Source organism: Myotis davidii, unplaced genomic scaffold (assembly GCF_000327345.1).
Source record: "Myotis davidii unplaced genomic scaffold, ASM32734v1 scaffold1477, whole genome shotgun sequence".
Taxonomy (NCBI): Eukaryota; Metazoa; Chordata; class Mammalia; order Chiroptera; family Vespertilionidae; genus Myotis; species Myotis davidii.
The window spans coordinates 146,497-157,167 of NW_006288182.1; the positions used below are offsets into that span (position 1 = coordinate 146,497).

Genomic DNA, 10,671 nt, shown 5'->3' on the forward strand with positions numbered 1-10,671 from the left:
CCTGGCCTCTTCCCGAGGCCCCCCGCTCCTTTCGGGAGCGCCAGCAATGGGTGCCCTGGTGTTTCTTAGAATTTCGATTTTCTGAACTGGGTGTAAAGCGGACTCGCGGCTGAACTCGGGCCAGCTCAGGCCGGTGTGAGTTTGGGGCTGCCTGTTGTGCCCCCGACAGCGGGGACTCCGCGCCTAGGAAGTCTCGTCTCACACCCTCCTACCCCACCCCCCGGCGGGAGGACGAAATCTCCACGGGAGACACTGAAGCCTTCAGAGGACCCGCCGCCTCATTTCCCATGGACGCTCCACCTACCCAAGCGCAGGACACTGTGCCTGGAGCGCGTCAGAGAAGCGAGGTGGGCAAAGACCAAAGCGGCTTGGTGACCTCATGACCTCTGGCCCGGGACCCAGGAGCTGGGAGTGCGTGAACTCGGCGTCCTTCCCCAGGATGGGACCCCTGGCCGGGCGGGCCCCTGCGCCGTAGACCCGCCCCTGCCGCCGCACCTGCCTCGGACACGTGGTGGCCAAAGGGCCCCACCCCGATGTGCCAACCCAGCTCCTCGACCCCAGCCCACCCCGTGCCCCGTTCCAGGCTGCCTGGTGCTCCATGGGAGCCAGCGTGCCTTCTCCTTCTAAGCCTAGTGGATGGGTCTCCCGAGGAGCGCGGAATCTTCCAGTTGCTTCTTCGGGATCTTCTGGGAAAGGCGCTGCCCCTTCTTTCTCCCCAGCAGATGGGCTGGCAGACTGGTGCCTGGGGCAGGATGATGGGTCCTTTCTCTCTAGGGGATGGAGGAATGGTTTTGGGCATCTGGGCAGGAAAATAAAGAAGAGAAAAAGGGAGTGGGCTTTCTCCCCACCAAAGCCACCAGCCCCTCTGTTCTCAGAAGCCTCAGTTTGAAGGCTGGGGGAAGGAGCAGTGGGCATTAATACTAACATCCTTCCCCAACCTTGTTCACACCCATCAACCGATTCTTCCGGCCCTTACCCCACCCTGTCAACCACCTCTTCTGAAAGGAGGCTGGGGGGAGGTCTGCAAATTTGGCAGGTGTGTTCTTATCTTGGTGAAAAAGACAGGCATCATCACCTCCCCTAGCCTTTCACAAAAGCACAAGCAACCTTTTCAACAATAGAGGGATGGAGCCACTAGGGCACGTGAAACCTGCTATTCAGGCAAAACCTTCTGAAATAGCGTGGCTGATCCCCCCAGATGTGAACAGAGAGGCTAAGGAGACAGCAAACTAAATAAGCCTTTGGCCCTGGTTGGGTAGCTCAGTTGGTTAGAGTCTCATTCCGATACAGCAAGGTTGTGGGTTCGGTCCCTCTCTCTCTTCTCTCTCTCTCTCTCCCTCCTTCCCTCCCTCCCTCCCTCCCTTCTTCTTTCCCTTCCTCTCTCCTTCCTACTCTCCTTTTCTCTCTTCCTCTAAAATCAATAAATAAAAAAATTTAAAATACATAAATAAAGCCTCTGAGGGGGACTGACCTGCAAGTTAGGAGTTTGCCAGTCCCTTTCCCACTCTAGGGGGTGGGCCTCTGAGAAGAGTGTGGCACTAGTATCTCCAAACAAACTGAATAAATGCATCAATGGAATGCATCAGCGAGTGAATCAATGAAGAAGAAAAAGTCAGCATAGTACAGACCTGTATACCTCCTTACTCTACATCCTGCCTTTTAAGGTCAGCACAGATGGCACTGCCACCCAGAGATGGCCTAACTGATCCTTTGAGGAGAATGGCCATAAACCAGTAGTACATACACATCTTCTACGGAGTTAAAACTTTTTTTTCCAGTGCCCCACTTCAAGAACAAGGGCTTTCAGTCTGTCAGCCACAGTCCTAGGAATTCCTCTGCTTGCCTTCACTTTGCGGATTCCCTGGTTCTCTCAGAAGGGTGGTTCCTGCTAGTTTATGTTGAAGATGGAGACTGTGTGGTCAGCACCTCCACCTCCCATACACACCACTTTGGGTTCATCTCGCCATATTCTACATGCATGTGGCCCCCAACTCTTCAAGTTTTCAAGCCTGTACCTTCACAAGAAGAGGCCACATGCCCAGCCTGTGCTTCTGTGCCTTCCCTTCCTTCCTGCTATTGGTATAGTAGCCTTCCCTTGAGATGGTCCCCCCACTCCTGTGTCATCATTTCTTTCATTAACTTAGTTCTTCCTACCTCAACTGTCTTAGATCGCTGTTATCTAGGCAAAGTCTTTGCCTGACTCTTCATGGAAGATTGTTTTCTTTTCGTGCCCACACCCACTGCCTCCATTTCCTCGTTATTTATTCTTTTAACCCACTGCAAGCTGGCTTCAACCCACTGCAAGCTGGCTTCACTACACCGACCTTCTCAGGAAGCGTCAGTATCCAGTGTCCATTATCCAGAAATCTCGGACATGTTTTACTTCATTGATCACCAACTATTTCTTGAAATGTCCCTTTTTTTGTTTCCTTATATAATACTGTCTTATTCCACATCTTTGGACTTGCATAGTGACTGCTTATGTTTTTTTCCTCCACTGACTTTTCTTCTTCCACTTTCGACTGTGAGCATTCTTTAGAGTCCATACTTCAGTTTTCTCTCTGTCTCCATCTGCTCAGGTTTCATCCATTTCAATAGCTCCATCTACTACATCCACCCAGAAAACTCTGAGACCTTCATCCCTGGTTCTGACACCGGTGCTCCAGCCCCACCATTTCAGCCGTCTGGCCAACTGCACCTGCCTTTGCTGCAGCCACCTTAAGTCCACCAGGTTGGAAGACAGGCTATCCGCCCAAGCTCCTTACTCCCTCCTATTGTGCTTTCCTTTGAAATTCATAAACAGCCCTTCCTTTCCATTCCCACTGATAAAAGCCTAATCTAGGCCATCATCAGGACTACCTACATTCATTCATTTGTTCATCCAGAAAAGAAATGTTTTTAATCCTCATCCAAGGATATTATCCATTGATTTTTAGAGAGAGGGAAAGACAGAGAGAAACATCGATTGGTTGCCTCCTGCGAGAGCCCTGACCAGAACCCAGGCTAGGAAGGAGCCTGCAGCCATGGTACATGCCCTTGACTGGAATCAAACCCTGACTGGAATCGAACTCAGGCCCCTTTGGTCTGCAGGCCAACACTCTATCCCCTGGGCCAAACCAGCTAGGGCCATCCAGAAATTTTTCATTGAACATGGCACTGTTAGTCCTCTGTACCTGGCACTGGAGATATAGATGTATAAATACAACAGGGGAAAACAGTCTATGCCACTGACAAGCTTCTATTTTAGTGGGAGAGGCAGGTGTAAAACAAGAAAAATATACAATACATTAAATAATAATAATCGCTAAAAAGAAAAAAATAAAGCAAGGAAGGGCGAGAAGAAGTAAAAGGGTAGGGAGCTGTGATTTATCTAGAATAATCAAAAAAGGCCTTGTTGAGTGCCAGGCTGGTGTGGCTCAGTGGTTGAACATCAACTTATGAACCAGGAGGTCAGGGCTCATGCCCAGGTTGCATTGGGGGGCTCTGCTCCCAGTAGGGGACCTGCAGGAGGCAGCTGATCAATGATTCTCTCTCTCATCATTGATGTTTCTCTCCTCCCTTCCTCTCTGAAATCAATAAAAATGATAATAATAATAATAATAATAATAAAGGCGTTGTGGAGTGAAGACCTGAAGGAAGAAAGGTACCATTTGTGCATCTGAACATTTCCAGTTGGTGACAGTGTGGGAGTACATTCTGTGTGTCTGTGGAGCAGTGAGGGATCAGTGTGGCCAGAGAGACTGAGTGACTGCGAGACCATGCAGAGCCTTGCAGGCCACTGTAAGGATTGTGCCTTTTATTTTCATTAAAAAGGGAAGCTGCCCCAGTGGTTTGGCTCAGTGGCTAGAACGTTGGCCTGCGGACTGAAGGGCCCCTGGTTGGATTCTGGTCAAAGGTGCATGCCCAGGTCCCAAGTGAAAATATATTTTTTTAATAAAGGGAAGCTATTGGAAGTTTATAAACAAAAAAGTAAGGCACCCATTTTTAAATTTTACTTTTAACAGCTTTCTTAAGGTAAACCTGACATACAATACACTGCACATATTTAAAGGGTACAATGTGAAAAAAATAAAGTGTACAATGTGATAAGTTTTGACGTATGCATACACCCATGAAACCACCAACACAAACAAGATAATAAACATACCCATCAACTCAATTTCTTTTCCTTATATCCTTTTTTATTCATATTTTACCAGAATTACCCCGAGCTGCTGTATTGAAAATTGCTGAAAGAGGGGCAACGGTGGAGGCAAGAAAAGCGGTCAAAAAAACCAGTACTCATCCAGAGGACAGATGATGGCATCTTGGACCAACGAGGTAAGCCATGGCTATAGTGAGTAGGTGATTAAAGCATCACCACTCCCAAAACTTCTTGTCGCTTATCCACTCCAGTTCACTCTGAACATCAATGCACACAAATGTTTCTCTCATAGGGTCACCCCCCTCTGCAAAAGAGTCAGCTGGTTCTCCATGGCCCACAGCCTCAAAGTCCCAGCTCCGTCCAGTCCTGCTGCCTCTACCGCTGCTCTCAAATGCACCCCTTGGCCTCCTCCCTGTCCCTCTCGGCCCCTCCCCTCCGCGCAGCCTTCCCTCTTCTATTCCCACCACACTTCTTCCGCACCCCAGCTCTAAACTGTGCCCATACCAAGCCCCACCTCCTTCAGCAATCCTTCCGAGGTCTGCACTGGGATCTCCCCTTCTTTCATCTCCAACTGCACTTGGTGCTAATACTTCACAGTAAACTGACACTGGGTTTTGGTGCTACTGGAGGCACCTGGGGACAGCGGCGCACAAGCTTTCGGGACCCCTGCGTCTCCCCCAAACACGGAGCTGAGCTTCTGCTCCTGCAGGGACCCGCCGCCGGGGCGCGTCGGCGTGCGGCCGTGTCCTAGTCGTCCTCCCCTCCTCCTTCGGCATCTGCTCTGCATTAGTCTGTCCCAGGCCTCCGCAGGCGCCGGTGATTGAATCATCATCATTAACGAGGGCCTGCCCCCCTCCTCCCGGCGGCAGGGGAGGACACAAGTCTCTAGGGGTTCCTCCTCCCGTCGTCCTCCCCGAGCCTCCGCGAAACCCTGAGAAACTCCCGCCCTGGAGCCGGGAAAAGGCCCACCGTCGGATGTAGCTCCGCATTGTCTAGCGTCGGCCGACGAGGGCGACAGAACACGGAGAGCGCGGGAGGGGCTTTAGCGTGGTTGTCACCAGAGCTGGGCGACCCTGAGCGGTGGCGGGCGGAGACGCCCGGCCTTCGGGGGAAGGAGGAGGCAGGCTTTTGCAGGCCCCAAAAGTTCGTCCCGAGGTCCGGTCGGGTCTTCGATGATTATTACTGCAGGGGGTCAATGAGATCGGCCCCTCCCCACACGCCCCCACTCCCCAATTACCAACTGCGGAGGGGGAGGGGCCACTGGGGCTCAGGTGAGCACACGGGGGAGAAAGGGCGTGGGCGGGGCCTTACGGAGAGTCAGCGAATCCGGAAAGACCTAAGCCCTCGTTGCTCGGCGACAAGTCCCGCCCTGCAGGCGGCACCGGAAGTGGCAGGCCAGGATCAGCCTTTAAGATGGCGTCTCCTCAGGGGGGCCAGATTGCGATCGCGATGAGGCTTCGGAACCAGCTCCAGTCAGTGTACAAGATGGACCCGCTACGGAACGAGGTGCAGGGGCGGCAGGGTTACTGCTGTGGTCTGCTAGCGGGGCTGACTGGGGCCGACTAGAGGACAGGCCGGGACGGCCGGGCGCCCAGTGCGCCTGCGCAGAGGCGGGGGGCACAGTGCGCCTGCGCGATTGTGGTCCGAGTTGCCAAACTCTGGTGTAAGACGCCTGCGTGTTGTGCCGCCGTCGTCGTATGGTCTCCCCTGGGAAAGGAAGGTCGGGCCAGTCCACGTGAAGGGAGCCCCCGCTATGCGCGGAGACCTCTGCTGGGCGAGGGGTAGTGTCAGCCCCCGGAAGCTAAGCCCTTGCTGACCATGCAAGGTGCGGGGTTTGGCTGTGAGATGTGATGAAAGAGGGGACTCCCAGGCTGGGAAGGCACCGAGGTTGGGATTGGAAAGGGTGATCGGTGACGGAGGGTGTGTCCGCAGGAGGAGGTCCGAGTAAAGATCAAAGACTTGAATGAACACATCGTCTGCTGCCTGTGCGCTGGCTACTTCGTGGATGCCACCACCATCACAGAGTGTCTCCATACTTGTGAGTTCCCTGGACCCTGGCTGGTTCTTCCAGGCCCTGGTTCCCACCCAGCTGGCTGGTAGCCTCTGCACTGCCTGCCCCAACCACCCAGGCACCCCGTCCAGCCCGAGAACCTGACTCCCCGAGGGCCTGAGAGTCTGTTTTCCTTTTCCTCCAGTCTGCAAGAGCTGTATTGTGAAGTACCTCCAAACCAGCAAGTACTGCCCCATGTGCAACATCAAGATCCACGAGACACAGCCACTGCTCAACCTCAAACTGGACCGGGTCATGCAGGACATCGTGTACAAGCTGGTGCCTGGCTTGCAAGACAGTGAGTGACCAACCTGACTCTGAGGGGCTTCTAGAGGGCGGATGCTGGGTAGCAGCTTGTAGTGATGAGGGCTTTGGTGGGCATTGCGTAGGTAAAGAGGTTGACAGCCAGAGGGACAGTTAAGACTTGACTCCCATACTCCACTCCCTACCAGGTGAAGAAAAACGGATTCGAGAATTCTACCAGTCCCGAGGCTTGGACCGAGTCACGCAGCCAGGAGGGGAAGGTATGTCCCTTGGCAGCAGGAGGGTAAGGCAAAGCCCCCAGAGCATTCCTCCTGCCCGGTTTTGCTCTCTGGGGGAAGAGGAGTGTAGAATCTGTGCTGCCCGCCTCACTACTCTGTCTTTCTCAGAGCCAGCCCTGAGCAACCTCGGCCTCCCCTTCTGCAGCTTTGACCATTCAAAAGCCCACTACTATCGCTATGATGAGCAGCTGAGCCTGTGCCTGGAGCGGCTGAGGTGAGAGGCAGTCCCTGGGCTGTCTGAAGTGAGAGTGTCAATGACCCAGAGTCAGGGAGGGGCTCAGGGAGAGGGCTCGCAGTAAGCTAAGCGAGTGTCTGTTCCCTTGAAGAGATAATGTCATGGCTCTGGGTGGGGATGCGGGGGAGGGGAGGATAGTGCTCCCTAACTTGTGTCTGTTTCCCCCAGTTCTGGCAAAGACAAGAATAAAAGCGTCTTGCAGGTGAGAGGGGCTGTGGGAGGGCCTCTCAGGAGACTCACCTCCGCGGGGCCCTTCTCTCACACACCTTGTCTTCCCTTCCCTGCCCACCCTCAGAACAAATATGTCAGGTGTTCTGTTAGAGCTGAGGTCCGTCACCTCCGGAGGGTCCTCTGTCACCGCTTGATGCTAAATCCCCAGCATGTGAGTGTCCCACAGTCGGTTTCTTTGGGAGGAGAAGGGGCCGCAGGGGGAGGGAGAGTTTAGAGGGGACCGGGTGAGTTCTTGATGGTGAGGAAGGAGAGTTCCTAACACAGTGCTCCCACCTCCCTGATAGGTGCAGCTCCTTTTTGACAATGAAGTCCTCCCTGATCACATGACCATGAAACAGATCTGGCTCTCCCGATGGTTCGGCAAGGTGAGCCAGGTCCAAGGCAGTTCCAGGGCAGGGGTGGGCTGGGGGGGCCTTTTTCGCAGGAACTCTTCCCTGACGACTTCTTCCCCTTGTTCTCCCCTTAGCCAGCCCCTTTGCTTTTACAGTACAGTGTGAAAGAGAAGAGGAGGTAGGGGCCAAGCTCCTGCCCCACCCCTCTTCCCATCCCTCCCCAGATATTTATGTGAAATTGTGGCTTTATTTTTTGAAATAAAAACTTTTAAAAAGCACCTCTCTTCCTCCTTCTTATCCCTACTACACACTCATACTTTGTCCTGTGTCCTGCTTCCCTCAGAAATCCTCTGAGTGTCATCAAGAAGGATGACCCTCAGCAAATGACCACAGGAGAGGGGTAGAGGACCCTACTTACGTAAAACCCAGGTGAGCTGAGTGAAGTCAGGCCCCCACACCAGTTGTTTTGGTGAAGGGAAGTTTTTCTGGAGGGGAGCTCTCTCTGTCCTTGAATGTTGCAACATGTGGCAAAGGCCTGAGTGTCCTAATGCAAGAGTGGTGAGAGTAGGGCTCGGGTTGGACAGTGGTCACTGCAGGACTGGAGAAGAGTGATATTATAAAGAAAAATCCAAAGATGTGCATAATTGGAGGAGGCTAAAAAAAATGGGGGCATGGGACACACAGGGATGGAGTTGGAGACATGGCTGTCTAGACAAGCTTCAGCAGGCCTTCAGGTACCTGGGCGAGGGGAGGCCAGCTTGTAGAGAGAGGAATTGAGGGGAGAGGGAGCTGGTGCCCGGGAGGGCAAAGGCAGCTCCAAGGAACGAGAGGGAAGCAGCAAGGCTAGCACTCCACTGAGTAAGTCAGCAGCTTCCTGGTCTGTGCCAGCCTGGCCATGAGCACTGCGCTCTGGAAATAAACCCAGGCAGCACTCCTGTGGGTCTCTAACTGGGGTAGCCAGAAACTTGCAGTGTGTGTGTCTGTGTGTGTGTGTGTGTGTGTGTGTGTGTGAAAGGGTGGTTCTGAGGAGTGACTGGAGGGAGAGGTGTGGGCTAGGGGGAAAGATAGACACCCTGGGGACCTGGGCGGCTCAAGCAGCTGCAGGAATTGGGGAGTGTCTGATTGGGGCTTGGGATGGGGAGTGGCCACTGGTGCACCAGAGGGTCATGGTTCGATTCCCTGCCAAGGGCATGTCCCTGGGTTGCAGGTTCATTCCTGTTCTGCCTCCCGTGTTGGTGCATGGGGGAAGCAACCAGTCACGGGTGTTCTCTTCCCCGTCCCTCCCTTCCACTCTGAAAAACAATGGAAAAAATATCCTCAGGTGACGATTAACAAAAATAAACAAAAAGAATGGCCAGCTAAAAGAGGAGGCTGCCTGAGGGCAGTAATATTCTCGGCAAGAGAAAATCCCGGAAGTGTGCGAGATGGATGGATGCCCGCGCCCATCCATCCTGGGGGGGAGGCCTTTGATGACACCTGGCTTGGGGCCCAGGAGCAACCAGGGGCATTCCGGCCGGATCTGGGGGAGCAGCTGCCCTGCCTCACCCCTAGCTCCAGGCAGCCTGATTTCTGTCTGTCCGCGGCTGTGCAGCGGCCAACTTCCCCAGGTTGCTGACGCAGGCCAGCTGCGGGCTCCGCATCTCTCTCCCTCATCTATGGGCTCCTTCCCCTGCTCTCTGGCCTGCTCCACGCAGCAGACCCTATGCCTATCCCCTGGGTCACTTGGTTCTGGATCTGCGCCAGGGGCCAGGGCGGATGGATCCCGCCCGCGGTTCTCTTGGGCTCTGACAACCCGCGCGCACCGGCCCGCTCCCGGCGTCCATGTCAGTCCTCGCCCTCCGGTGCCTCTGCCGCCGCCCTATCTCGCCCAGCCGCTTCCGCCTGGGAGAAGGGACCCTGCGATTCGGCCCAGCCTTTGGCACAGAGATGGGGGGACCCGTCCCTCTCAGCCTGGCCTGTTTCTCCCAAGACTTGGGGGGAGGGGGGAAGGCTGGGAGAGGATATAGGGACAAGGGACTGACTTGGACAAGGGACTCAGGGTCCCAGGGTGTAAGTGTGTGCAGAGGCGGGAGGCGTCAGAGTATTCCGCAGCTCCCCACCCCGGCCCGCACACCCCGGGCTGGCAGCGGGGCTGGCGGCGGTTACGCAGAGCTCTGTGTGAACCAGTGTAAAAGAACTTACAAACCCGAGTCCTAAAAATAACGAAACTGAAACTTCAGGATCCAAATCCATTCACTCTGCAGTAATGTTCTCGGCAAGAGAAAATCCCAGAAGTGTGCGAGATGGATGGATGCCCGCACCAAGCTCCTCTGCTTGGAGTTTCCCCCATGAACTCCCACTTACCTCTCATGCTGGCTAAAGGTACTGGGGCAAAGGGGGGGGGGCGTATCTCCCAGACTGTCCTTTGCACCGCCCCAGGGGAGTTATTCTGAGGATTCCCCCACTACCTCCCCCCACACACGCACAAAATTCAGAGGATTGCCTACGGTGCAACATCTGAAGACTAAAGGTAGTTTATTGAGCAGATTTCTGTACCAAGAAGAGGGGCCAATCTGGGGCAGGCCTGGGTGAGGTTGAAGGGACTCACCAGATGGGAGGCTGCGGATGGCTGGGTGAGGGAGAGGCGCGGTGTCTGGGAATGAGAGAAAAGGTGGGGGTGATGAGGAAGGGGAATAAGGCTGGAGATAAGGTGCAGAGACGAGGAAATGGAAGTCTGAAAGGGCCTGATGGGAGGTGAGAGAAAGTATTAAGTGGGAATTGAGCCCTACCTGGTTTGGGTCCGTTAGCCTGCAGGCTGAAGGGTCCCGGGTTTGATTTCCACCAAGGGCACATGCCCAGGTTATGGGCTTGATCCCCAGTAGGGGGCGTGCAGGAGGCAGCTATCAATGATTCTCCCTCATCATTGATGTTTCTCTCTCCCTCTCCCTCTCTGAAATAAATAAAAAATGTTTTTAAAAAGAGGGAATTTAGCCCAGCCGGTGTGACTCAGTGGTTGAGTGTCAACCCATGAGTCAAGAGGTCACAGGTTCAATTCTCGTCAGGTTAGGGCACATGCCTGGTTGCGTGCTTGATCCCCAGTGGGGGGTATGTAGGAAGCAGCAGATCAATGTTTCTATCTCTCTATTATTCTCCCTTCC

General features: G+C 54.2%; 1 protein-coding gene across 8 annotated transcripts; it reads left to right on the plus strand.

Annotated features, from left to right (window-relative positions):
• The first annotated feature begins 3,995 nt into the window (after positions 1 to 3,995).
• Positions 3,996 to 10,284, plus strand: PCGF1 (polycomb group ring finger 1). Of its 8 annotated transcripts, none has more exons than XR_435472.2 (9): positions 5,029 to 5,650; positions 6,077 to 6,182; positions 6,340 to 6,492; positions 6,647 to 6,718; positions 6,845 to 6,950; positions 7,140 to 7,353; positions 7,487 to 7,567; positions 7,878 to 7,963; positions 9,778 to 10,284. XR_435472.2 is itself a non-coding variant. In XM_006760000.2 (9 exons), exons 1-9 carry the CDS (start codon positions 5,558 to 5,560, stop codon positions 7,714 to 7,716), a joined length of 780 nt encoding a protein of 259 aa, XP_006760063.1. In that variant the 5' UTR covers positions 5,029 to 5,557; the 3' UTR covers positions 7,717 to 7,812. The 8 variants fall into 8 exon arrangements, 7 of the variants coding, with proteins under 7 accessions (XP_015416983.1, XP_006760063.1, XP_006760061.1 ...); XM_006760000.2 differs by lacking the exons at positions 7,878 to 7,963; positions 9,778 to 10,284 and adding an exon at positions 7,669 to 7,812 and having other exon boundaries at positions 7,140 to 7,173; positions 7,267 to 7,353; XM_006759998.2 differs by lacking the exons at positions 7,878 to 7,963; positions 9,778 to 10,284 and adding an exon at positions 7,669 to 7,795.
• Positions 10,285 to 10,671: the final 387 nt, after the last annotated feature.

Bases quoted from the DNA above. Each gene is read 5' to 3' on its own strand.
- PCGF1 (XM_015561496.1), top strand. From the start codon at position 5,558: ATGGCGTCTCCTCAGGGGGGCCAGATTGCGATCGCGATGAGGCTTCGG. The intron at 6,183-6,339 runs GTGAGTTCCCTG...CTTTTCCTCCAG, and splicing joins CACAGAGTGTCTCCATACTT to TCTGCAAGAGCTGTATTGTG. The intron at 7,354-7,486 runs GTGAGTGTCCCA...CCTCCCTGATAG, and splicing joins TGATGCTAAATCCCCAGCAT to GTGCAGCTCCTTTTTGACAA.